The following is a 27,711-nucleotide window of genomic DNA, read 5'->3' as shown; positions in this document are numbered from 1 at the left end:
GCTGTGGGGGGCGCGGTGGGCGCGAGCTCCCGGATGGTTCGGGGCAGCGCCGCGGTGGGAGAGGAGCATTGATCCGCGGAATAAAACAATAGCGCTTAAATAGCCAGATAGTAACCCAGCCCTGCCGCCCGAGGTGTGGGCCCCGCCTGCTCGCTGTTAAACACCGTGTGAACAAGAGTTGGTTTTATTTTATTATTTTATTTTTTTATATTTTTCCCCCCGGCCGTGCAGGATGAGCGCGGAGCCTGAGGAAGTTCAGGCAGAAGACGGCAAAGCGGAGCCGGAGAAAAAACTCTTCTACTGCGATGTGAGTGGCGTCCTCGGTGGGGTTTGAGCCCGGGCGGGCTCTGGAGGTGTGGGAGCGCCGGGAGCCGGGGGGGCTGTGCGGGTAAACGCGGCCGCTGCCTGCGAGAGCTGCCTTCGGGGCATCCGGGCCGGCCTGGAGCCGCCAGGGAATGGTTCTCACTCGCAGCCTTGCCAGGCTTTGCTGGGCGGCCGCAAGGGCTCGCTTGTCTCTGGAAGCCGCGGCTCGGGGTCGGAACGCGCTCAGGTCGCCAGGGCTGTAGTGCTTTTGTAGCGCTGGATGGTTTTTCTGGCTCTCTCAAGTTCTGCGACAGTACGGAAAGGAAACAGACCGTGCTAGCACGCATATTTCTCACCATCTTTAGCTTTCTTCAAAGCTAAAGATGGTAAGAAATATTTGTATGTCTCTATTGTCTTCTGTTAATTATTGCAATGGTGTATGCGCGTCTGTGGATCTTAATGAAATGCATGTGTCTTCCTCCATTGTTTTTGGGATCCCTTTAACGTAGCTGTGAATGAACAATGAACGGAGCTGCAGCTGTTCTAGGGCGTAATTTTGCCTCTGTTCCTTTCTAGTCACTGCACGACCATCCCCTTTTTGCTGGCTTTCCAGCTTGGAGAACTTTAGAAAACTAAGAATTCAGAAAGTGCTGGTGACAGAGAAGGGGGAGACTTGTAAAAACTTCTTACCACCTGATTTATTTATATAAACGTCTGTTTAGGTATTGTTTGAACAGGTTTACATACTATTTTAGTGGTAAGCTGCTCTCCTAAAATTCATGCAAACTGTACTGTTTGAGCCAAATAAGACCTTGAGAATTTCAGGATTACACTGTAGGAACGGATGTATTTCATATTTATAATTCACCAATGGCAGACTATTCGTAGCATAACTGAAGATGTGCTTTCAATGTTTCTCTTTCAGGTTTGTAAAATTTACTGTATGTGTGCTCTCAGTCTTCAGTCACACTACCGTGGTGCAAAGCATAGGAAGGTAAACTTTTTCTATATTAAATGTACATGCAGATTTAATCATAAATCCAGGAGTCTTGCAAGTTCAGTACCTGATTTCACACGGCTTCAAGTGCTTATCTAATTTATTGGTGGATTTGTAACAGTAATTTGCTTGAAATATTCCAAGAAAAAGATGAGGTGGGAATCTCACAACTCTGCTTTGTGCAGCATGTAACCTGAAACATCAGCCATACCTAAAGGTAAATGTGTGCTAATTGTGAAATTAATGACACGAGGGCCACAAGTGGTGAAAGAATTCAATTTTTTGTTTTCGGATGTAGTTGGTGAAATACTGTTCTGTCTTCCAAGTCTACATAACTCACCTATACTTTGAATAAAATGAGCTTACTCTTTACTTTGATAGTAACACCAGTTCAGATTTCCTGAAGGAGTTACATAGGGTAACTATCAAGTCTGGCACTTCTGTTGCTTTGAAGTGTCGTAATAGCAGCTCCCTGGTTTAAGCACAAAACAGTCACAGGCTTTAAATAATTAGGCACCGTTCTGTGAGGGTGTGTTTAGAGACGAGGCTTTTACAAATGCTGAGTGACCAAACCTTTGGCTGTTGATTGGCTGATGGTTAAAATTCCACCACATTCTCAGTCTGTAAAGGTGAGGCTATCTCAGTTGTCTGTATTCCTTTGCTGCCATCAGATTGTGTTGTTGTGGCACTGAAGAGCCTGCTCTGATGTTTTCTTAATGCAATGACACTTTATTGTTCCTGGAATGTTAGCAACTAACAGCAAAACTGCCTTGTTTGTTGGTGTTTGTTGGTGTGCTCTCTTATTTTTTTTTTGGGGAATGAGGGGCATCTCCCCATCTCTTTGCTATTGAGACAGATTAATGGTATTCTGTTACCTGTTTGCTGATCACTTTAATAGCATTGGTTCTTATTTGAGTCAGTGGTTCTGCTTTCTCCAGCCCCTTTTTTTTCTCCACAGGATTGAGTCTTCTTGTTCTCCATTGATTGAGTAGAAATGTACAGTTGTATTTTTCGTGTCCTACCAAATGTTCCTGCTGATGCAAAGAATTCCTTTGCTTTTGTGGTTGTTTTTTTTTTTTTTTTTTTTTCCTTAGCTAACCTTCTTAGCAATCTAATTATTGCCGGTTTTCCCTTCAAAAGTAGGAAACACAGCATTTATTTTCTTAGAAAATCTGCATGTACTTTTCCTTCTGTTTCACACTTGGATGTATGCTGGGCTCAATCTCCCAGTTTCTTGTTCTCTCTCAGCTCAAAGACCTCACTGACACAAGAGTAGGACAGATTGAAAACTGGATTTTTGTTGGGTATGGAGTCGTGGTCAGTCACCCAGCTGCATTGCTGTAGGAGTAACTCTCCAAGCTCACATCATCATTCTTTTCAGTTAACTCCAATTTCTTTCTTTAAATTATGAAATCTGTTGTGTGCTTTGGTGGAGAAAAATGAGAACTCATAGATTAAGGGTTTTGTACCACTAGGTTTGGAATAACTATAAAAGTCCTGAGACTGTTTCTTTTTAATGCACGGTGGGTGTAGATAGTGAATAGCTCTTAGTTTGTTCCTATTGGAGGAGTTTTTGTTCAAAATAATACCAAAGGATGTCCTGACAGCACAACAAAATGAAGAGAAGGTAGTAATTATTTTCCTAAAGCACAGTACTAGCCTGACCAATCATTTGTTATGACTTCAGTCAGATTGCCTTTTTTATATCAGTTGCACATTTGTTTTTAAAGTGGCTTTGTGAAAGATACTCTGCTTGTTTGCTGCTTTGCACTTTGGAAAGTGTTCCAAAATGCAAGAAAAAGCCTTTCAGCAGAGGGACAGTCATTAAGAAAAAAATGTAAACAGGTGGTACATGTCTGAAATTGGCCTGTGTTTCCTATAGCTGTTGAATGTGTTATTTTGAATAGCTGCAGTAAAGCTTGGCTGTCTGACAGATTTTTGGGAATACTTCAGTTGACCTTCAATGTACATGGCTATCTTATCTCTTTTTTTTCTTTTTTTCCATCTGGGGAGTTTGGTTGTTCTGGATTTTGAATAGGTACATAAGAGATTCATTTAGGTTGTTTCTGCATACCTTTGTTTTATCTCTTTATTTTTTCTAGTGCTGTTAGTTCATAAGGCCAGACCCTTGTCAGAGAGGTGCTGAAGGCCAAAGGATTGTGTGGCTGGGATGATCACAGTACAAGGCTGTGTGTATCTTGTGCATTGAGTGCTGTGTCACCTCTGTATAGTAGCATAATGATGGGGTTTTGTGGCTTCATTGCACAACAGGTATTAGTGGGATGGCGAGTTGTAGAAAGTGAATTAGCCAAGATATTCATACATGTGTGTATAATTCATGGCTCTGAAAATTGAACTTGGCTGGTATTGGGTACTTTGAAAAACAGTTGAATTTTAGTTTTAGCCATTATAGTAAAATGTTCAGGAAATAACATTTATATAAAAGTTTACTAATGTTTTTAATTTAATCAAGCCTGTGAGAGTAGTGGGGGATATCATGCATGAAAAATGGGTTGGTTTGGCCTTTTTGTTTTTTTTCCACAGCTGAGGAAAAATCTAGGTTTTTTGGGACAAGGGTCTCCAAATAAAATACACCTGCAGTGTATATACCTAGAATATGGTGGTATGTGATATAGTTTATTCTGGTTTTGTAAGTATGCTTTAGTGTTATAGCTCAGTTTGCTAGGGAAATCCTAGAGTGGAACATCTTTTTTTTTGATGTGTTTTGATCAACCCTTTGCAGGTGTGGCATCAGTGAAGAGCATTGTTTATTTTGTGAACTGTGTTTAGAACACAGATGAAGATTATTCTGGTTCTATCAGAGATTCAAGTTTCCTTGCTCTCGAAGTTAGGTAGAAATGCCTGTCATGTCCCAAAAGGAGCAAAATCTGTATTCAAGACTCTACAGGCTCTTTAGAAACAAGGAATGTTAAAATCTGTGAAGTGAGCTGTTAGCCTTTGTCTTCACCATTTCAGTGTTCTCATTTCTTCTACCTCTTGCCTTTGATTGCTGTGCAATTTCAACCTGTGGTTGAAATACCTGATGTGCAGTCAACTTTTCTGTCCTTTTTGTGGTAGTAAAATCAACCATTGCTGTTTAAACATTCCAGTCATACATATTTGTGTTGATACTAGGAATGCTAACATAGCTAGTTTCAGGACATTTACCTTGCTGTTGCATTGTTTGTATTTGGTCCCAGAAAGCATGCTGTTGTGTTCTGCAGCATATCTTTGTGATCCAGAGAAACTTTAATTGTGGAGATTTCCTTTTGAGGGGAAAAACCAAACAGAAGACAAACAAAACCCCAAAACTTGATTTGCTTATTGTGAGCTTGAAGAATTAAGTTGAATTTCCATGCATATTCTTGTATGCATGGAAATGAGTTAATATATCTGATATATCAGTTAGAAATGTATCTAACTGATATATTTCAAGATTGTATATGTTTAAGAAAAAATAAGTTATATTCTTGTAATACTTAACTATGTACTTGAAACTGTTCTGTTAAATAACCTGTGAACTTCAACTACTTTCTGCAGTAGCTCGTACAGATGTGCATGGACGGTCTGAACCCTTAAAACCAGTAGTTTTTGAGTTTTGGCTTCTCAAAGTTAGACACTTTGCCAAAAGTTACTCTAACTTTTCACAGCCTTAGCTCAAAAACAGCTGTTGCAATCCCTGAACCAGAACAGAGAATAAGTTTCTTACCTAATGTGTGAGAATCTTAATTCCTGATCTAGTAGCAGGGATCACAAGTAAAATGGACCCTTTGGCTTCAGTTGTGAAACTGCATTTCTGATATTAACAAAAGCAGTAAAGCAGGTGCAGTCAAAGGTGATTGTCTGAAAATAGTCAGGAGGAAATTCTCTTTGAGCAGCAGCTCACAGTTGCTAATGTTTTCTGTGCTTGTCTGAAAAACTTGATATTAGCAGCTGTTTGTTGTAAAACTGGAGAATAAGTAACAAAAGCACTTGGAACAGCATCACTGTGAGGAACACTGTGTCTGTATTTCTAAGCTTATGAAATCCTGCTGAATTTATACAACACCATCCACTGCCTGTGGCAATGCCAAGACTTAGGTAACTTCCTTATTTTATAAATGCCACAAAATTACAGCTACTCAGCTTCTCAGACAATTAACTATTGTATCAGTCTTGCTTCCTGTTGAATTGCCACACCCATGTCCAGCATCTCTTCCATGCCACTGAATATTGAAAATACAGCTCCTAACTCCATGGACTGCTCTGGACAGACAGCTGCTGTAGTGGTAGAATGATCACACTTATTGTTCCATTCTTGTAAATGACAAATTTATCTTTACTTGCCAGAAAATTGTCAAAATGAGTCAGGATTGCTTTAGCTATTAACTGGAAATTTAAGTTCCTCTTTTCTTTAGATTCTGCCAAAAAGCAATCATCTGTTCTGGATTCAGCCAGTGAAAGATACTTTTCCTGTTCTTCATGATATGAATGATCTTTCCTGAGATTTGGCTAGCCTTAAGGTTTAACCAAATCCACTCAAAATGGTGTGGGGGGGGGGGCTGCTTTTAGTTAGTTTTTCCTTTTGGGGTAAGATTTCTTTTTTTTTTTTTTATGTGGTTGTTGTTGTGGTTGGAACTACACTTTGAGAGCTTATGAGCTGTAATCATACTTTAGGTTTTCCTGGCATCCTTCAGATGTGTTTCAAGCCATAATTGTCCCTTAAAACTTCACTAAATAACAGGGCTTTCTTGAAAGTAACCTTGTGTTAACTGTAAGTACAGTTTTGTCAGTACTTCTAGCTTTTGCAGACAGTCATAAAGGCTCTAATTTTTCCTGTTTGACAATGGAAACTTTGGCCTGTAATGCAATTAATCTGCAAAAGCGTCTCTGGAAGTGCGGGGTTTTTCCTTCGAATGATGCAGCACATTAATTTATTTCTCTTATTCTATTTTGGGATGACTTGCATCTTCATAATTAAAGCAAGAGAAAGCCCTGAGACGCAGGAATGTCTATTGTAAGTATAATACTTTTTTCTTCCAGCCTCCTAGGATAGCTATTGCTTGTGGATGTACTGTTTTGTTGCTTTTCTAATAGTTCAGGTATTTGCATTTGCTAATTCATATGTCTCTAACTGTGTTTCTCTTTATATGCTGACCATTCTTCTGAGATTTGTCTAGTGAACTGCTGAGCAAAGAATTGGTTTACAGTATGAAACCTTACTTATGCCTTTTCACATATTAATATATCTGTCCAGTGGAGGGATGTATAGTCAGTGTTTTACTTTCTCACCTTCTCGGGCTAAACTGTCTCCCACTTGTCTGCCAGCTTGATGCACTCACTGCTGAGCTTCAGGCAGAGTGCTAAGAAGCTAAATCAGCAGGCTAGCACAGCACTGTTGCAGATGCAGCTCTACCACTGCTGAAGCTGCTTGGCTGCATCACAGGAATGTTCTTCCTCTCTTTATTGTAGAGGACTTGGAGGAGAAAAGATGTAGTCAAGGTGAATTCAGTTGTTGGGGTGTCTTTTCCCCCAGAAACTGAGAATGTAAATCCAGACTGTCAATGAAAGTAAGAGTTGTGGCAAAAGGTTGGAAATGTGGTGTATACCTAGCTCACAGTGGAAATGAAAATCTTGTTGTGAAGCTACTTATGAGGACATACAGGAAGCAGAGGTATAAGTAGATGTGGGAGTACTGATAAAAATCAATGATATTATTAAAAAACCAAAATGGTTATAGTCAGTCATACAAGAAACAAGCCTTCTACTTCTTAGCCTGTTCTCTCAAGAAACAAGGCTTACATTCCACCTTTATCATCTGTTCCCCAGTGTCTTTTGAACCTCTCAGCCTTTTTGAACCAAGTTGATCAGAGGTGCCTGAAGATACACGTCTGCACAGGGAAGAGTGACGGTGTCAGTCCTGTATGGAGGGAAGTGCTGCAGGCTGAGCTCACCACTTACTGGACCCTGAAGAATCAACACACAGGAAAGATCTGGGACAATACTGGTCAGAGGCCCTTTCCTAAGAGACTGAGCTTCATTAGCTGCTCTCGGGGTTTTGTTTAGTGCAAGACATGTTGTTCAAGAATGAGAGCAGTTACGGGATTTTGCCTCGGCTCCTGTGACTGCTGTATGGTAACAAAGCTCTCTGACAGAATTTGAGGAGTTGTGAAAACTTTCAAGTCTTCTCAAAGTCCAATGGATTCAAGCACTACAAAATTGTATTTACACCTCAGCAACAAGAACAGATTTGTGTGGCTCTGGTCAAGGGCTTTTAGTGCAAGACACTTTATACAGATTTCTTTGACTTTCATCAGAAATTATCATTAAAAATAATACTCATTAAGTGATGAGGTTCTTTCTTCAAGATCATGAAATCTGATTTTGGAGGAATAATGTATGGGATGCATGTGGCAGAAATTGTGACTTGAATAAGAGGACAGAAGTTGTGGCAGCAAGACTGTGAAAAGATGGTGCAGTGCAGGAGCCTGTTGCAAAGACCTGTGGCTTTAGGTAACAGTGCTGTATGTACTACAGTCTCCATGTTCCATGGAGAATTAAGAATTAATCCTTGGGTTAAGAATGTGTGCATGCTACAAGTACTGGATCTTTGGAAATGTCATGACTTGGAATCTTTCAACTGGGAGGTGTCCTGCAGAACAAGAAGTCAAAATGCCTAATTAATAAAGTGGAGAATTTAGAAGCTTTGGTAAGCAAGTTAGCTGTGACTTCTGGAGGAGTCTCAACATCATGGGGTACCACATGTCAGAAGCATTGCAAGATATGCTTTTATCCAGAAAGTTGTCTGCCTCAGAAATCATTTTGAAGTGATCAGAAACTTATGTCTAATAAAAAACTATTATTAATACTGTTGATGTCTCCTTTATTGTACTCTGTCTATTGCATTCGCATTCTGCTTCACTGAAGGTCAAGATGTGGAAGGTCAATTTGCAAGCCACTGGTAGGGTTTATTTGTTCAAAGAGGTTGAAATTTGGTCTGATGAAATTTATTTGTATGTTTCAGTTGTGCTACTTTAGGTTTTTTTTTTTTTTCAAGTAGAAAAGCTTTTTTCTTAAGTAACTTCTCAGAGATGTTGGGAACTACAATGCAGAATTATGTAGTCAATATGTATGTAGAACTTCTTGAACTCTCCCATGGACACATTACCAATTATATAAATAATCCTCCTTCAAGGTCCAGCAGATCCAGTAAATTCCTTGTGCTCTGTCACTGATATGAAAGAATAATTATGAATTTTTCTAGCCTTTTTCATTTTAAATAGCTGTTTGGGGTTTTTTTCTGTTTGTAGACCTATGAGGTATGCATGAACAAAAATTATTAAATTTAGTAGTAAAGTTTTGTGAATGAGCATGGAAAGTATGGATTTTTTAAAATTAGGTGCACTATGTAAACTATGAATCTAATTTAATTTCAGTATATAAATTAATGAGATGCTTTTGTTGTTGCTGGATCTGCAATCTTGTTCTAATGTTCATGCTATGAAATATTCCAGTGAGATTGAAATGTGACAGCATGTTCACAGAGCTGGAGTTCAAAGAGCCAGGAAAAAAAAGTTGTCAAAGTGAAGGATGAGTTTTCTTGGAAATAATTTGGGATGATACCTGACAAATATCTGAAATGTGCACTGTCTAAAAAGGAGAAGGTACTTCAGAGGATGAGGCTTGACACATTTATAATGTTTTACACCAATACTTCCATTTTCTTCCTTGCTGCAGAACTAAAGAAAGTTCTTTTGTCAGTAGGGAGAACACCTCCCTTGTAAACCGAACACCTGCTATTTGTAACCCAAAATTTAAAAAGACAAAGTATTTGGGTTCTGAGTGTTTCCAAATGGGATATGCCATGTGTCCTTTCTGAACCCACCAAAAGTTACTTGATAATCCAGAAGTGGTTGAGTGTATGTAACCTGTGTGACTTCACAACTATGTTGACTCCAAGTCAATTAAGTGAGGAAATGCATCTGATTCCGGATGTTTGTTTTTGGAGGAGTTCCACTTCCTGTAAGAAAGGTGACTTTCTTCATCACATTACCCTGTGAGCTTCCATATGAAAAAACAATCCACAAGCTGTTTTTGTGGTAATGACAGAATTGGGCATCTTGGGTTGTTTTGGTTTGGGGTTTTTTTTCCCTCTTCAGCAGTTCATAGGAAAGCAACATAATGGAAGATGTGGAAATAGAAGATGCTGAAGTTCTGAGACTTTACCAAGAGTGTTAAGTCAAAGCACACACCTGAGTACATGAATTTCAGTCATGTGCTTCCTTTGTACGGTGATGTAATTGGACAGATGGAATACTTCTTTCAGCTCTTTTTAAGGCAGTTGCCCATGTATTCGGGGATAAGGAATGAACATTTTTTTTTCCCTCTTGGGGTCTATTGGCCAAAATAGAAAAAATTTGAAAGCTTTTTGCTTTGAGCAAGAGGCACTAAATGATGGGGCAATGCCAATATACACATAGGCAAACATTTACTGGGCAGTAGCAAAATGCAGTGGTTTGCTACTATTAGCTCAGGCAAGAGACATAATGCAGAGTGTAAGCCCTGTTAAAGCCCTTTATAGGCTGCCTGGCTTTGTTGGTGAAATGCATATGACACAGGGGAGTGGATTAATGAATTTTGTTGTACAGCCTATGGATTTTTCACACATTACAGTATGATTTAGAGGTAGCTTTTCCTGCTCTTGCAGCAATACAAACGAGAAGTGTAATAAGGGATGTTGTATGTTTTTAGCTGCTGGATCTACTAGTCTGCATCTATACCCTTCAACTTTAGACCTGTAAATTGCACCATGAGCAAAAAAGCTTCATTAAGGTTGTTCTGTAAAACATGGAGTTGAGGAGAGGAATCCAGTCTGAAGATAAGCTGCAGTTACGAAACAGCACTGAAGACAAGTTCTTCCTCCAGTGAAGGCACAAATGTGGTGGATTCAGCCTTGTGTTCACCAATGATAAACTTACCAGTATCCTGATCAGCATTTCAGCTTAATATGTTAAGAAATTGATATGTTTTAACATGTCCCTCCATGCTCCGTGTCTGTTAGACTTGGATAAGGATGTGTTTTTTGGACGTATATCTACTGTTGAGTCTTCAAAGGAAAAGCCTGGAAGTTCTATTCTGACTTGCAGAGTAGAAGAGAAAATGTTTCAGAAGCCATAATAATAGAAGTATAAGGTGGAATACTATTTCAACACCCTTACTGCTTTTCTCTTGGGGAGTTCCTCTACATGGTGGAATCTGGCGTCTTCCCCTTTGTTCTCAGAAGGGAATCTGGTGCTGAGCTTGGACATCCTTGTTGCTGCTGAGTAACTGAATTGACAGTGTCTGAAACTGCCCTTTTGTTTTGAAGCATGGCTGTTACATTTCTGGCAGTCATTAGGAATGTGTGTGCATTACAAATACATAAACATATGTTTCTTTGTTCTCCACCTTTTATGTGTTCAGCACTCTGTAATTGAATATTGAAAGGAAAGGGTTTTTTGGGGAGGGCTTTTTTGTTTGTTCATGTACATAGCTAGTATTTGGAAAATAGTTCTTACTGAATAAAATCATCAGGTGTAAGAAATTTCCTGAGAATGATTAGGTGATTTCCTAATTTTCTGGTTGAAGCAAGACTACAGCCAGTGCTGGATCATCGCTTACTTGCTGAATCCTTGAATCTTCACAGGCAGAGTCTTCTGCCTGTGTTTAATCAGTCTGCACTTGTTCCTCTGTTCAAAGAGGAATTTTATCTTAATATCTAATCTTTGCACCTGAATTAACTCTTCCTGGCTGGTACTTTTTAATGCTTTTGCCATGTTCCCACAGGGCTGGCATTTTGTAGCTGCTGTTCAGGTATCCATGCTATTGTGTCTCCTCTTAATTCTCCACCAGTCAAAATAATCCAGCTCCCAAACTAGTTCTCATAAATTATTTGCACTGGATGTTTGTTGTGGTAGCCATTTTGCTGGGCCCCCTCTGCTTTCTCTACATCCCCCTTGGACTGAGCAGGGGTGACAGTAATCATCCTTGCAAGTCCCAGATAATGGGGCATAAGATATTCTGCTGTGCAGTATCTCAGTATTCCCAAGGTCCTGCTCAGCTGAAGCTGTGGCATCACTTGTATCCCCTAAATTACTGTTGCCTGTGAATTTTCTGAGGGTGTTTTATGAATGCCAGCATCAATAACCTGGTTGGGAATGTATCCTTGGGCCTTGCGGGCCCTGGAATTTGCTCTTTTGGGGGATTCTGCTGCTTACTGGACACCATGAGGCTGCTTTGTCGATTGTTTCCCTTTGAGCCTGGAAATCAGCTGATTTTCAGCTCATTGATCAGTCTGGTATGCTTTAGAGAAAGTACTATTTTGGTTTGATTTTGAGATGCTTAAGAAATATATTATTGATAACATTACAAAGCCATGTGGCTAGTAAGTGTGAATTGAATGTTAGCCTGGAAAACTGCTGTTGCTGAATGGGAGAGTCTTCAAGATCAAAACTGCTTTGTTAAACATCTGTAGGCAGCAATGATCTTTACTTAATGCTTTTTCTTTTTTGTAATTAAAAAAAATGCAGTCCCCCAATCTGCTACCTTTGGTGATAGAAGCAGCTACAACTTGATTTTTAGTTTGACCATATTTATAAACTCTAACCATGTTAAGGCAGAATGTGCTGAGAACTGCTTCTAGTTCAATTCTCTGTAAATTCACTTTGTTCCTGGAAGTAAACTAAATAAAGCACTTTTTCTCATAAGCCTGTTTGTATCATATAGCATTTGGCCAAGTTGTCTGCACATGTTGGACCCGGAATCTTAACTTGAGCTTCAGACACTAACTGAACAATTCTGACATTAAGTAATTGTTGTACTTACAAAATGCCTGGAGATCTTCTTGCTACCAGATACTCTGAAGCTTTTAACTAAAAAATATGCATAATTTATTTTAAGGAATCAAGGGAGATATGCTTTCCCATATCCCTTCCCTTATGTTAATCCTGGAGAGTTGTTTGCAAAATGTTTGTAACCTTGATTTTATTTGATTTACAGCTTTGGTACTATCTCCTAATTCCCTGTTTTATGCAGAAAGAAAAAAAATATGAATGCAACGTGTTGTATTTGCCATGACTATAGAAAAGTTTTTTACTTCAAAATTAGGAGTTATGTGTGCAAAAAAAAATTAATAATGTAACTTTCACTTTTTCCATGAAATGAGTATTAATGTATCACCTTATTTTAATCTTGATTGTTGTGACTTACAAAACACTGACAATGTCATTAAAGCACAGTGGTTTGTGTGTGTCTGTGGATTTGAGGGAGAGAGGGGCAAGGGAGAAATTCCAGCAGGAGTGTAGGTGCACACCTTTGCATTGACTTTGAACACTGAGTGGTTAGGAATAGATACAGACCCCTGTGTAAAAGAGGATGTAGTTTAATGACTGGGACTGTGTGTCTGGGACTGTGTTTAGGCTCTGACTATTTAGACCAGAAGCTTTTGTTGGATACCTGGAACACAGGTTGATTGTTGAGAATGATACTGAATAGTTAAAATAATTAAAATAAGTATCCAATTTGAAAAGCACTTAAAAATCAAATAAGCATTGAGTATTCTGGTTTCTGTGCCATTTGTGTGTTTGGTATTTTGTGTTGTTGGAGAAGGGGAGTGGAATGGGAGACTTAGAGCAATGAAGTTAAAAAAGAAAACTGTCAATATGGAATACTGAGCCTATATTAAACTGCAAAGTGAAGATAATTGTTCAATTCTGTAATGTGTCAATAATCTACTAAGTACTTACTAAAAGCAAATGAGAAGAAGTAATCTAACTGTCAAACTCTTATCCTAGGTTCTTCAGCTCTAATCCAAGTTCCGATGAAGTACCGAGTGCTCAGACGAGGTAGCTGAATATAAATGATGCCTTTTTCAGATGCAGCTTTGAAATCAGTGGTTTTATTTCAGTGGTGACTAAAGCAGATGTTCTGATTATGGTCTGGAAATAAGCAATGCAAGCTGCCAGGCATTTGGACCATTGCTTTTCTTCTGCGCACTGGTTAATTTATGTGAGAAAAATCTTAGGAGAATATGAAGTTACAAGTATTTTTACAGAAAGACTTTTAAACTTGAGACATAGTTTCTGTCTTCTTGATTACATGACAATATCATAGTGAATCTAGCTAGTATTTTTTTAGTTGGTGAAGTTTTCAGTAAAAAGACTTGCAGCGTGCTCAGAGTACAGTGAAAGTATGACAAACCAAAAGCTTATAAACCAAGAACAGCATGGGTTGCTTGCTATTAAGATGATACTAAGACAAGAGTATTTAGTTGTGTGTTAGGAAACAAGAAGAAAATGGCCATTACCTTGACCAGACCTGTAACTTTTTTCTGTGTGCATCTTTCCATATGAAGTCCAAAAGATCACGTGCCTTTGTCTGTCAGCTTGGGAATAACCAGCTCACACTGAGCTGCTGCACAGGCTCACAAATGCATGCATTTAAGTGTTAAAAGTCTGTCTGTGGAGATGAATTATGTGGCACCAGCTTGTTATGTGCTGACTCTGTCACATGCTACTGCTGCATTTGCCTCAGGTGAAAAAAACCCCAGCCAAAACATAGAAAGATTTTCAGAATACTGTGAACTTCTGATGAAAGTGGGCCATATTGTTGCTGTGGCAGGAGGTGTCCCACGAGGTTTTTTGTAGCACTGTTAAATTGCAAGAGGTTTTTCATCTAAATGGTGCAACTCAATGAAGTTTTTCTTTGTGTTCAATTCTGGAGTTTGACTTGATAGCAGCACAGGTATATTTCTAATGACATGAATATTTAAGAATGGATGTGGAATTCCCTCTTCTTGTGAAGTTGTGGTTTTTTTAGCCATAACCTGACATCTTAGTGGGAAAGAATACGGTAACAGTTTCATGCTTATGGTAGTTCTACTTGTTTGCTCTGATTTGAAGAAACTAGCAGTGTTAATTACTCTTATGTAGTTCATTGGTCTGTTATATGTAATTAGGTAGATGAATTCTAGTTCTGCACTTTTTTTTTTTCAGATGGAAAATATGTTTTTTAACACTTAGTCATGGTCTTTTATAATGTCCAACATTTGAATACACTTAATGTCTCTTTGAGATTGTTTTGCAGGTAGATTTAGCTGTACTCTGCTGGTGTTCTAAGCTGAGCAGGAATGCTTTAGAAGTGTTTTAGGCAGAGCAATAACCAGGCTATTAAAACTCCGTGAGGAGCAAGATAGAGCCCTGATTGAAACACTGCTAGTTCGGACTCAGGAATATACTGACTGTGTCTGTGCAGCCTTTGGGCTGCCCAGAGCTCAAAAGGTATTTGCTGTATTAGTGAAGATTGTGATCTTTGTTAGCCTTAAGGCAGTATAATTCTTGAACATCAGCCTCCAAACAAGCAGTCCCAGAATCCTATATGAGTGTTAGGCTTTTGAGGGGAGGAGGAGGTTGATGGCTTTTCTTTTTTATAATGAGAACTGGCACAGTCTGGGACATGCTATGCATGTGAACTTGGTATCTTTCTTCAGTAAACTGAATTGTGTTAGAAGTCTTGTTTTGCTTATTTGGTTATTTTCTTAGAAACATTAAATCCTTGTGTATAAAATTGTTATGGAAGAGAAAGTGTTGGACTTTTTATATGGGGGACTGAGGTCTTGCCTGTTTTCCTAATGCTTTTCAGATTGCAAATGAATTTTGTCACCATTAATGTCCCATTAGAAATTCCTTTAAATTATAGATATTATGTGTAAATTATATAACGTGTAATGTCTCTTTATGTGTATTTTTTACTTCAGTGAAGAGATCATTCACAGGGTACATGACCTGTCTGAAGGATTTTATGAATGATCCCAGAAGAGAAGAGCCTCTAATTGGTATGGTTTTTTGTTTTATAAATTGTATGCCTTTGAATTTGTTACTAAATGGCTTTCTTTTGGAAAAAAGGTGGGATTTTAGTTATTGTTTCATTTTCTTTAAATGTATTTAATAATTTACCTATCTCTTACCATTTTAAATTTACTTTATTGCACTGGGTATTATAAAGGCCTCCTTAACTGTTAACTTGTTCCTGAAGCAGCCATCTAAGTAAAGACACTTTTTCCAGATCACAGAATGGTTGAGGTTGAAAGGGCCCTGTTTTAACCCCTGCTCAAATCCCAGAGGAGGTTGTCTGGGACCACGTCTAGATGGCTTTTGAAAATCTCCTGGATGAAAACCTACATTCTTTTAGGGAAATCTGTTCCAGTGCTCAGTCACCTGCACAGTCAGAATGTGTTTCCTGATGTTCAGTTGTGCCATTGCCTCTTGTCCTGGCACTGGAAACAGCTCCCTGTTTGCACCCTCACCTCAGGTATTTATACACAGTGATGAGATCCCCTCTGAGCCTTCTCCTCTTCAGGGTAAACAGTTCCAGCTTTCTCAGCCTTTTCTCGTAGCAGAGATGCTCTAGTACCGTTGTCATTTTCATGGCCCTTCTATGCCCATGTCTCTTGTACTGTGCAGTCCAGAACTTGACCCAGCACTCCAGGAATGGCCCTACTGGTGCTGAGTGGAGCCTGCTGTCAGCACTCCTCCTTGTGCAGCCCAGGATACCATCAGCCTTTGCTGGCTCATCTTCAGCTTGGTGTCCACTAGGTCTTTTCCTGCCAATGTCCTTCCTGGCTAGCCAGCCCCCAGCATGCCCTGGTGCTTGTTCTTCTCTGGATGCAAGCTGGCACTTCCCCTTGTTGATCAACCGGAGCTTCCTGTCAGCCCAGCTCCAGCCACTCAGAGTCCCTCTGGATGGCAGCACAACCCTCTGGTGTATCTGCATCCCTCCCAGTTATGTGTCACCATCAGCCTTGCTGGGGTTATGCTCTGCATCATCTGAATCATTAATGAAGGTTTTGAACAGGACTGGACCTGCTACTGACCCCTGGGGTGCACTGCTGCCTTCTGGCCTCCAACTGGACTTGTCATCAGTTGTGGTTCTTTGTGGCTTTCCACTTGCTGGGATATACAGTGGGATGTTTCTACTTAGTGAGATATTTTTCCTCTCTGTCCTTGGCTGTACTGGAAATAGTGAGATGAGTTTTAATTTTTTTCTTTCTAACTGCTAGGTTAGAAACCCTTAGGAGAGTAGCAAGGCTGCTTCTCAGTGGCCTTAGTGTTCCAAGTGTATCATGGTGGCCTAGAGAAATAGGTTCTCTGATGAAGGCCTAAGTAGCAAATTTCCTAGTATTAGCAGAAAATTTGTCTGTTTAGTGCATTGTCTTGTAGTTACTCTACCTAATAAATTGCCAGGCTTTTTGAAGTGAATACTTTACTTATAAGCATTTGTAATAGAAAACACTTCAGTTGCAAGAGCACTTTTAGTTCATTTGGTGGTAATTTATTTTCAGAGTTAAGATTTAGCAGTATAATACTGTATCAGGTCTGAAATGGGGTTGAATTTGTTCATAGCAGCCTGTATGTTTTGGATTTGTGACTGAAGCAGTTTTGATGACATCCCAGTGGTTTTTCCTGTTGCTGAGCAGTGCACCTGCATCAAGACTCTTTTGTTACTCTGGGCCCTCACCCCTTGAATAAGCTGGGGGTGGGCAAGAGGCTGGGATGTGGCACATCCAGGGAAGTTGGCCCAAACTGGCACAAAGGATATTCCGTACCACGTAATGTATGCTCAGTAATCACAGTTGAGGTAAAGAAAGAAAAAAAGGGAGGAAGGAGGGTTTAACTTCCAAGGTGGCTGTTCAGAGAGTGTGGGTGGGTATTGGTCTGCCTGTGGGGAAGTGAGTGATGGGTTTTTGCTTGTTGGTTGGTTTTGGGTTTTTTTTTACCCCTTTTTCCTTAACTTATTAAACTGTCTTTAAGTCCATGAGTTTTGTTGCTTTTGTTCTTCCTGTGTTCTCCCCACCCTGCTGAGGGGTGTGGATGTGAGTGAGCAAGCAGCTATGTGGTTCTTGGCTGCTGGCTGGGATCAACCCATCACAAATACAGAGTACTGGAAATTATGACATAAGGGAACAGCTGCAGGGTTTTCCTATTTGTTTTAAACTGCTTTTAAATGTATTATGTTCAAGCTTTTCAGAATAAAACTTTACATGCTAGGTAAGAAGCCTCAAACTTGAAGGTTTCTGAATACTTTAAAGTGATTGTCTCAGTAATTTCTAGGAAAAATGAAGAATATTTCCATTTCCATTCTTGTGGTTCTTAAAAGTTTATGGAACATTTTCAGATTATGAAAGATTCAGTTTTGTGAAGTGATTAATGTCTTTTCTACATCTGCTTTTACTCAGATACGGTCCAAATTATGTTTGACTAAGTATTTTAAATGCATTTTTAAAATCTAGATGTTTGTAGGGCATTTCCTATTCTCATTCTCTTTCTCAGTTTCTTGAAAAAATATCCCTGACAGGAGTAAAGATGCATGAAATATTTTGGTGGGCTTTGAAATCTGCCATAGATGGCATATTTCCTTTCAGAATAAGATATTGGAAAGAGATAAATTTAGCTGATTGGGTGATAAGTCCAAAGAAGTGTTGAAGTGATCCTGAAGGAGTGTCAAATTCTGAAAATGGAGTAATTTCATATATTAATTTTGAATTTGATAAGCAGCATTGAAAAGAATACATTTGTTTCAGTAGTCTGTAGTAAAATAGAGATATTTGTAACTCTTGCTTTTACAGGTTTAGAGCATGTGGTCGAAGTCAGATTTGAAGGGAAAAGAGAGCCACGTTATGAGTGCAGGCTGTGTGGGTGTAATTCAGAGGTGGCACCTATGATAGAGCATCTTAGTGGATATAAACACAGAAGAGAATACATTGTGAGTAATTTCGATGCATTTTGATAAAAATTTCTTTAGGATACTCCCCTTTTATTTTTTTTTTCCTAAATAATTAGATCATTTGAAGTTTAAACCCCCATGTGATAAATTGCCAGTACTTGTATAGTTGACTCTCTGGGTCAGGCCAACATGAAGAGCTCTGATGCTGTGGGCTCTTGAGGCAGTGCAGCCCAGGGCTGCCTGCCTGATTCAGCTCCAAAGTCTGTTCCTAAGTGTTTAGATTGCTTTCCAGGATCAGGTTCCAAAAACAATGGGATTCTTTTTTATTCCCCAGCATGTCCATAGCATTGCTGGATTTGGTACAGAGGGTGTTCCCTTCTGGCAGCAAGCTTTGCATGGTATCTATTTTTCATTTTGAAGACTACTTTAGTAACTCTAAAATTTAATTAGATATGTTGCAGAGAAGAAATTAGTTCCTCATATTCAAATCAATGTTTACCAGTATTTTGGAAACTTGTCCAGAAGGTGAAATGTGTAAATTTTTTAATATTATGATAAATTTTGATATTAACCTTTTCAAGCTGGTTTTGTTTACAGTCTAAAGAATTTCCAGATAAAATGAGGAGAAGACCAACAGATGCAAAAGAATGCAAAGTCTCGTTTTTCAGACGGATAGCAGGAGAGCTAGAGAAGAGTGAAGGATTAAAAATGTATAAGGTAATTGGAAATAAATGTAAAGTATCTCTCAATGTGTCTTTTATCAGTGCATTTATGTTTAATAGAGTAAATTTTAAAAGCAGTGCTGGCAAAGCCTGTTAAATTTTCTGTGTGTTTCTAGGAGGTGTAGTAGTGAGTTAAACTAAGGTTTATCTTTAGGTTGCCCTGAAAGATCCAGGGAAAAGAGCAGTAGTATTGAAATTATTCTGAAAAAAGACAATTAATATTTTTAAGGTTTTAGATGTTTTAAATTGCAAATTGTTCAGTCTGATTGCAGTGATTCAGAAATTTTATTACTTAAATGTCAGTAATTTTTAATTTTTGCAACTTAACATTTTCTCAAATGTAAGCAATTTTTTTCTCAAATTTCATTTATATTTACAGGAGTCTTTATGTGTGTGAGGAATTTAATTCAATTTAATTATGTTGGCATAAATAAAAGTACTTGTTCCTTTCCTAATGGCAGTTGCAGTAGAGACTGTTGTTATGAAATTTTAGTCAGAAAGTTTAATATGAAACTTCTGTTTTTTAGAGGGAAGGTTACATAAGACCAGCTACCTCATGTAAGTCTGTGAATTTCTTGAATACAGTAGATTTGATATAATTGATATTTGGCCTAATTTGACTTACTAGTTGAACAAAGGGTTTGACTGATGTAAAACATTCAACTTGTAATAATACAAGATGTTTTCAGAGATTTTTCTGATTTTTGTGATTTTGAAGTGGTGAAAGAAGGAAATTGCCAGACTTCCAGTCTTCCTTATATTTTTTTAACTTCTTGGTTCTGGAAGTATTTATGATAGATAACTGCGGCAATTTGCTCATCAAGGACAGTTGATGGAAAAGTATGGAAAAGTACTTGGTACTTGGTGGCTTTCTCTGAATAAACTGATGAAGTCTCCTCCCCCTCCTTTCCATCATCAGGAGACTTACGTGCTGAATCCCTGGTGAAAGTGGAAACGATGGAAACCAAACCCACAAACATAAACCCAGCATCTTCCCTCATACAGCATGGCTGAGTTACATCTCTTGTTACTGTAGGTGTGCTATAGATCCTTAATGATGCCAATCTGGAGGAATACCTCCTTGCTGCCTTGTGACCCTAGTGTTAATATCAGAAGGAAGGTGGGTTTGATTAAAGTGGGCGAAGGTTGCTTAGATCAACAGAATTTGTCAGTGTGAATCCTGCTGTAGGAGCCTACCACAGCAGTGCTTTTTTCTTTTTTCTCCTTTTTATTGGTCATTGGTGGCTTCTGTGGCTTGTACTTTTGAATGTGGCAGAAATCTTTGATCTTTGTGTCTCTTGTGAAGAAGAGGGAGTGTGACCCAATAATTAGCTGGGTAATTCTCAGTTCAGAGTAAACTGACATCAGTCAAGTCAGCAGACTTCTGTAAAAGTGGAAGACATGGTTAAATATCAATCTGGAACATCAAAAAAAGTGATCCCACCCAGTCCTACAGGATATGAAACTCTGAAAAAAACCCCTCAGTTTATTCCATACTGCCTTCTTGTGTGGGGTCCAGCTGCCTGAACACAGTGCTGTAGGGACACCTGAAAAGCCTTTAGGGCACAGGTCTCCCGCAGACTTTTCAGCAAGGATGCCTGCTGGTTTCTAAGATGGGTGTGTGTGCCATTTGCTGCTGAATCCTGCCCTTTACAGAAACAGCAGCCACTTCACAGCCAGTAACTGTTCTGTTGGTGTAATGCTTTTGTTGCAGAAATACAGTGCAAGCCTTATGATGTTGCTAATAATTCTTTTTCTCATCTTCTAGCTGCATTGAAGAAGAAAACAAGGTGAGAGTACTACCTGCACAGGAGAATCAAAAGAGATTTTTAAAATCTATTTTTCTGTAGCAAACATCATGACATGGGAAAATATTTTATATTGTCTTTCCACTGTACTTAATTCTCTTCTGTAAATTGTTCCTTTTTGTCTGTGAGGAAGTAGCAGCTATGGCTTTTGAAATACTGCACTCAAAAAGTAATTCCAAGTGAAATTTCAAGCTGCTTCCATTCTATGTGGGGTATCATTGGCTGAGTAAGTTTTATAAAAAGCTGTTTATATAGGAAGAAAAAACCCAACTCACCATTATTTTAGTCATGTCCTTTAGCTGATTTGTAAAGATGTTCATCTGCACTACTGATCTCTTTGAGAGTCAGTCAGAATAAGGACCTTTACAGCATATTAAAAACACTATTATTTCTTAGAGAAAGATATCTAGTATTGGGAAGTGATAAAAATTTGGAAACTGAAATATTTTGAGTAAACTCAATGTTTTTGTAATTTTTAGAATGCATCTTAATACTGTATTTTTTTTTCTTTTAAGGTGGGAAGATAAGCATGAGGTATGTAGAGTCAATAACTCCACACAAGTGTTCACATACCCACAAGTGTCTCATTTTGTACCAGTTTCTTTATGCTTGTTTTTATTTTTTTCTGGAAAATGCTTATTCTTTGGCTTCATTTAGTATTTTATTAATATTGTTGCAGAAGCAATTGACCTAATGAGTCAGAGTTTTGTGTTCATCACAGCAGAGGAGAAGAGAATACAGTACATTCATCTCAGCTTTCATGAATCCTGTTCAGAGCCATTGAGTCTCAGAGCCAGTGTCTCCAGGCCAGGGCTCCTGGCCTGTGCTGCAGTCTCCAATTCCCTGTTTTGTCCCACTTCACATCAAGACTATTCTATACTGAAAGTTTGGTTTAAATCTTAGGATATATCTAAAGATTTACAATCCTTTTGTCTAACTCAAAGGTGAAATTCAAAATGATCACTGAAGTATCTGCCCTGATTAGCTCTGGAGACAAACACTGAGAAGTGCCTTGTTTTTATCTTAGTGGCAGAGTTGGTTGTGGGGGCCTCTGGCTGGTCAGGTACTATGCTAAATGCAGCTGAGCACTTGACTTTTTTAACATGATTTTGCTCCTGAGTGAGGAAAGGCTGGGAAAAATAGCTCCTGTCGATGTGTGGCTTAGATGTGAAATGTGTTCTTCCTGGTATTGGAAGTAAAGCAGTTGTGTTTGTATAGCTGCTACCAAGCTGATACTGAAGATCTAAGGTTACGTGTTTATGGCTCTGACCTAAAATTTTGTCTTTTCTTTGTGTTGACTTTTGTTGTTGGATAAAATATTAAAATGTCTTGTTTTGTACAAGATGATGCAACAACTGCTGTAAAATTCAGTCTTTTAAATTTTTTTCCCTATTCTACAATTCCACAGAATGATCCTGTTCGGAAACAAAAAGCTCTGGAGTTCTTGGTATGTATGTAGAATAACTGTGATGAGAGTTTTGATGTTTCACCAGTACAATGAAGTGAATATTGTTTGAAGGAGCCTCTGATTACTGATCAAACTGATTTGACTGCAACATCAATTTCTGTTTTAGTGGACTCTGCCCTCAAAAGTTCGTACAGCTGTAGCTTAGCTCAAAACAATTGGCTGGATTAAATGTGAACTCTCAGCCTCTTCTGTGGATGGCTCTCCCCTTTGCTGAGGAGCCACCCTGACCAGCAGTGTTAATTAGCAGCACTGATGGTGCTCAAGGGCTGCTGGCTGCCCATCTCTAATGGGATTGTTGATAATGCTGAGCAAGAGGAGCCAGTCTGGTCTGGCTGCAGAGAGAGCAGAGCTGCTGGTCTTGGAGTGATTGGGGAAGTTTTATCAGTTCTGTTGCTGTTGACAGTGGCATAGTAAGCCTCATTTTGTTTTTTGGGTTTATGAAAATACCCGACTTTTACTCTGTGGAAGTACCTAAGGCAATTGGAAAGTTCCATTTGAGTTTGAATTGTGTTTATATACCAAAATCAGAAGTAGAATGTTTTGAAATGTGTGCTTCATGTCTTCCACACTGTGGTTCATTGTGACTTCAGGAAGAGAGAGAAAAAGCAATTCTAAGGGGTAATCAGTAAACTACAAAAACACTTGGTAGTTAATTGGCTTCTATGTACAGGAATCACAGCTATTCCTTACAAAAGACTGCCTATATTCTTTTAAATTACTGTAAACACTTATAAATTTATTTACTTAGTAATCAGCCTGAAGCTTATTTTTTATTCCATTTTCTACACAGATAATATAAATTTAGGACTTGTGCTCTTCTCTGTCTGCAGCAAAATGTTTATGGACTTGACAGTACAGGAGCGGCAGAAGTCCAAGTTTATGTTTTACCTTTTATCAGGCCATAATTATGCTCCCAATTTCATTTTTTGATATTTTTGTTTACATTTATCATATATGCCATATGTTAACCAATAGTATAAATTTGGTTATACAAAAATCAAAGTATAACTTTGATCTGTTTGTGTCTTTGACCTTTTGGCATCCTAATGATGAATTCTAACCGTGTTTTTTGACAGGAGACTTTTCACATCACCTCAGACTCAGAAGCAACACTTGTTGTTCGCATTACACAGGAACTCATGGAGGCTTTGAAGGCTTTTTGTGAAAAGAAAGCAGCAGTAAGTAACTTAATCTTGTCCAGAATTGTTTTACCATTGGGAGGAAAGGAGTGATTAAACTCACTGTGTTAACACCCTGCCAACCTGTAACAGTTCAGGCATGGTTGAAAACTCCAGTTACATGTACTTCAATTTTCTTTTTTTACAATTTCTAGTAACAAATATATTAATTACATAGCACATTTCTCGTAGTATTCTATCATCATGTATCTGTTTTGGCTTTTTTTTGTGTGTGTGTTCTGTTCTGGGCACCATTTTGCTTAATGTTGACAGGTTGTCATAATTTTTGTGGTGGTCCCTTGCTTGTTAGCTTTTTTTCTAAGATCAATGAGGCTTTAAGTGCCACCCAAATATGCCACTTTTTTCTTTTGTGGGCCAGTGGGTAGGTCTGTCTTTCTCATAACTTGTGGCTTTGCTCTCACTTGAGAGTTTATCTATTAAGATTAAGGTAGGCAAGATGTTCTTGACTATCTGCTGGTCTTTACAAACCTCCATAGCTCCTTTGCAAAGAGGTTGACTACCTGTGGAAAAAGCAGTCTGAAGAAGGACCAGAATCTGTGAAAAAATGATTCATCACTCTGGCAGCTACTGGTTCACAAAATTCAGGTTTTGTTTTTTTTTTTTTTCTGAAAGCTGTTTCAGACTGTTTTCTCAATTGTATATTCCACGTCAAGTGAGCTGCAGTAACTGTCTCTGTGCAAATGCTGATACCAACACAAGTTAAATATTGTTTCTGTTGCTTAATCTCTCAGCTGGGCCTTCCATTCTGCATTACCCAGATGGAGGCAGGATTTGCATATGCAGCAGTTTTGTATTTTTGCCAGGTGATGATAAGAGAGACGAGGCAATAAATTTGAAAAAGGAGACATTGTCTTTACCAGAGACCTTCTTCTGTTCTCCAGGAACATACCTCTTCCAAATAACACTGGAAAATAGTGTTATAATGTTGTAACAACACACACCTCATATGGATTTTGCTATCACTTAAAATTGTACTTTGCAAACTTTCTATGGGAAATTTGTTGCTTTTTAGAATTTGTAGTTCTTATATTCTTGCATTTGCAAACAGACATTCTGACCTTTTGCTTTACCTAGGGTAATTACACCAACAGTTTAGGCCTGATGTCAGTACCGCAAGATGAATTTCCAGAAGGGAAAAGCATCCCAGAACACTATGGGCCAGATGTAGAATACAAAGGTAATTTAGATTTTTTTTTTTCTACTAGTTTGTTTACTCTGGAGCCTGCACAGATTGTGAAAATTTACTTTTATAGCCAGCCATAGTGCTTAGCTGGTGTACCAGCTAAGTACCAGTACAGTCTGTGTTGTCTGAATCAGTTCAGGATATAATTTTCTGGAGCTTTAATGACTTTACTGTCTGAAAACATTCCTGTCTCACTGAACAGTGATATAGCAGTTAAGGTTATGGAAATTCAAGCAGTAACCCTTCCTGATCTACTTACTATTTGAATTTTTGGGTGAAAAGATGCCAAAGTCAGGTAAGACATAAAGGCAGGAAATGGGAAAAGAACAGAAGTACACATCATAAAATCTCAAAGTAGTTGTGTTTGCAGCTGGTATTTTAATAAGTGCCCTTTATTTTTTAGGAAGTTCTGACTGGAATCAGGGTTTTTTGTCCCAGTATGAAGAGTGTTCTGAAGGTGCTTCTTTTGTTCCTGCTCACTCAAACAGTTACCAAGCAGGTGATGGATCATCCTCCTGTCATCTGACATCTGACAACTTTGCAAGTATGTCTCTGCTCGGGGACTCTCCTGCTGCTGAGCCTGACACTCCTGCCAGTGGTGTCAGCGAATGGCTGAGACAGCTCAGAAACTCCATGCCCTGCACAGATTTGGCTGCTGTGCCCTCTCCATACCAGACCAGCCCAGTGAAGGAGTACTCAGCAGAATACATATCCAGTGATGTGCAAGGAAGTGAGCTCTGTGATAACAGACTCTCATTTGGCAGAGAAAATACAAAATGGAGGAATCAACAAGTGTGTACCAAAGCAAGGCATATAAGTGACCAAGAATTATCCTATCCCAATTCTTCTGCCTCATATACTTCATCTGGAAGATACTTTACAAACTATGTCTCACAAAACTATTCCTCTTACAAGAACTATGAGTCCACAAATACTTGTACATCTTCTGCAAATTCTGTTGTTTCAGGAAGAGATGGCTCCAGGTGGCACCAGGACACTAGGTGGAATGAGCACTATAGGTGGAATGAGGACTCTAGCTGGAAGCAGGAATCTAGGTGTCAAGGATTCAGGTATCAGAAATCAGGCTATCAGAGAGACTGGAGTTCACAACAGGACTCATTTTCTGGCAGTGGTTCATACCAGGATCACCAGCAGTTCAGAAGCTCAGAAGAGATGTTTAATGGAGTTGATGTTGGTCTTGCTCCCAACACTGTGAACAGACTGCTAGGAAAGGATGTCCCCACAATGACCAGGATGCTCAAACAGCTGGCTCCGTATCATCCAGCGCTTCAAAGTAAGCTGGTGATTAGTTTTGATCGTGTGCAGTGAGTTACGTCAGCGCGGTTGCTGTAACGTAGGCAGGAGATTGCGGGTGGCAGAGATAGGATGAGCTGTTCAGGGGAGTCAAGCTCATTTTGCTCACATCTGTATCAGCTGAAGAAAGGCATTGTTGCTTCTCTGAGGACACTGTGCCTCTTGGGAACTAGATGGAGCACTCTAGTGAGTGGGAGAAGGTTTTGATAGTGCAAAAATTTCCTGATTGAAAGGTTTGTCCTAGGTCATCTTTCTAACTGGCAGTTTGTATCATGAGTTGTACTGGTAGATTTGCAATGATGGGAGGGGAATGTATTGGCATAAAGAAAAAAATACTGGAATGCTTGCAGAACCAAGCCTGGATTATAGTAGATAATCCAAACGAACCAAAACCCATTTGGATAACAAGAGAAACGTTATCAAAGAGCTGGTTCGTGTGAATTTCTTTTTTCCAGTTGCTGTAGAAATAGTCATTAATGTCAAGAATAGTGATATACTATTCAAAATGACAGTTTCTCCTTTGGAAATAGATTATGAGAGGGACTTAAAGAGAAGTGGGGATATGCTACTGCATAGCTGTCATTGGGCATGAGTTTGGACAAATGCAAACTATGCCTCTGGTACTAGAATTAGGTAATTAATTAGGTAACTACTTAACAGTAAAACTTTCATTTTCATATTCCCTATGTTGTATTATGGAAATGTTATGAGACAGAAGTAACTCTAAATGTCTTTATTGCCCCTCTCCAGAAATAAATATTCAGACATTCGTCAATGTGCTAATAGAAGCTAGAGAGAAGGATTAAGGAGCAGCAGCTGACTTGGAAACAGAAGAAGAGATTTGAGAATCTCCATCCCTTGGCTTTCAGGAAAGAGACTGCATTTAACTCTTTGTTTGGCTGGCTTGGAGAGGTAAAGGGAGGGAGGGTTTAAGTTTTTGACATGTGAAATATAGCTGGAACATGAACTTGCACATAATGGGTAAACATACTATTTTGTTTAGGCTTTTTGTAATGTATTTGTTATATCTTAGTATATTTCAGAAAAAAGATCTTTTGTTATTTTTTGAAAATATGTTAAAATTACTCTGTCAGCAAAAAGTTAACAATCCTTTTAATACCTTTCTCAATTCAGAAAAGAAAGAAAGGTTTACTTTAATGCTACCTACTTAGGAAGAATATTAATTGAAAATACAGGTTTACTTTCCTTCACACAAATGTAAGGCCAGTTTCATTAATTTGAGGTTTTATAATTAGGATATTTTAGAAATTGATATACTACATTTCTGTTTAGAGAAAGAAAGGAGAATGTTACAGCAAAGATATTCTCTATCTTAATGTGATGCTATATGAGGAAAACGTAATCTGTGCTAGAGGACTGGTATGTAACGGGGCATATCAGTTTCAATTTGCAGAGTAAGAAATGGTGTGAAATATATGCAAATTTTTAAATCATGTTGTTCGAAATGAAATAATTATGAATTATCCTAAAAACTCATTTGGTGAATGGACCCATGCTAAAATAAAAATTTTTGATTCTTTCTATTGGCAAAAGCATATTAAGAAATAGTAGAACCCATAACACAATCAGATAAAATAACAGGAAAAAATAAAATTGTTGTACTAACTGAGAGTACTTACCAGTTCATGCAGTGTATCAGAGCCACATGCTCATGAATGCCTGGCTTTAGATATCTGCTCTATGTAATTAAAACCAGCTTACATGGAGCTGAAGAAAAGAAGTAAAGTGAGACAGTTTACTCCTGAGTGTCTGTTTTCCTTTTCACTGCTGCATTGTGGACTATCATTTTTCTTGTCACCCATGCTGGAACCGTGTCTCTGTGCATTAAATACTTGTGCTGAAGCAGGGTTAGTCTTCATGAGCTGTCATAAAACATTTTGGATCTTGTTATGTAAATTTTAATAAAAACTCAATTTATTATTGAGCATCTAAACTCAATTCCCTAAAGTTTTCCTTCTG

The 27,711-nt window shown here is 38.6% G+C and overlaps 1 protein-coding gene across 5 annotated transcripts; it reads left to right on the top strand.

The window, feature by feature from the left end:
- On the top strand, positions 1-27,690 carry LOC135306773 (uncharacterized). 5 transcript variants are annotated; one of them, XM_064431240.1, is made up of 16 exons: positions 1-133; positions 232-307; positions 1,229-1,297; positions 6,263-6,296; positions 13,111-13,161; positions 15,072-15,149; positions 17,940-18,076; positions 18,635-18,754; positions 19,287-19,317; positions 20,528-20,549; positions 21,083-21,101; positions 21,976-22,014; positions 23,112-23,213; positions 24,309-24,411; positions 24,821-25,711; positions 26,482-27,690. In XM_064431240.1, exons 2-16 carry the CDS (start codon positions 233-235, stop codon positions 26,535-26,537), a joined length of 1,827 nt encoding a protein of 608 aa, XP_064287310.1. In that variant the 5' UTR covers positions 1-133; position 232; the 3' UTR covers positions 26,538-27,690. The 5 variants fall into 5 exon arrangements, with proteins under 5 accessions (XP_064287310.1, XP_064287318.1, XP_064287317.1 ...); XM_064431247.1 differs by lacking the exon at positions 1-133 and adding an exon at positions 7,109-7,988 and having other exon boundaries at positions 270-307; XM_064431248.1 differs by lacking the exons at positions 1-133; positions 6,263-6,296 and having other exon boundaries at positions 238-307.
- Positions 27,691-27,711: the final 21 nt, after the last annotated feature.

This window comes from Passer domesticus, chromosome 1 (assembly GCF_036417665.1).
Source record: "Passer domesticus isolate bPasDom1 chromosome 1, bPasDom1.hap1, whole genome shotgun sequence".
Lineage (NCBI taxonomy): Eukaryota > Metazoa > Chordata > Aves > Passeriformes > Passeridae > Passer > Passer domesticus.
Note: the sequence above shows the minus strand (reverse complement) of the source record. Positions and strands in the feature narration are given on the sequence as shown.

What these genes read in the sequence shown, in the direction of transcription:
- LOC135306773 (XM_064431240.1), top strand. Translation starts at nt 233, where the DNA reads ATGAGCGCGGAGCCTGAGGAAGTTCAGGCAGAAGACGGCAAAGCGGAG. An exon ending in AAGGATTAAAAATGTATAAG is followed by an intron (nt 18,755 to 19,286) that starts GTAATTGGAAAT and finishes TCTGTTTTTTAG; the next exon opens with AGGGAAGGTTACATAAGACC. An exon ending in TTTGTGAAAAGAAAGCAGCA is followed by an intron (nt 23,214 to 24,308) that starts GTAAGTAACTTA and finishes TGCTTTACCTAG; the next exon opens with GGTAATTACACCAACAGTTT.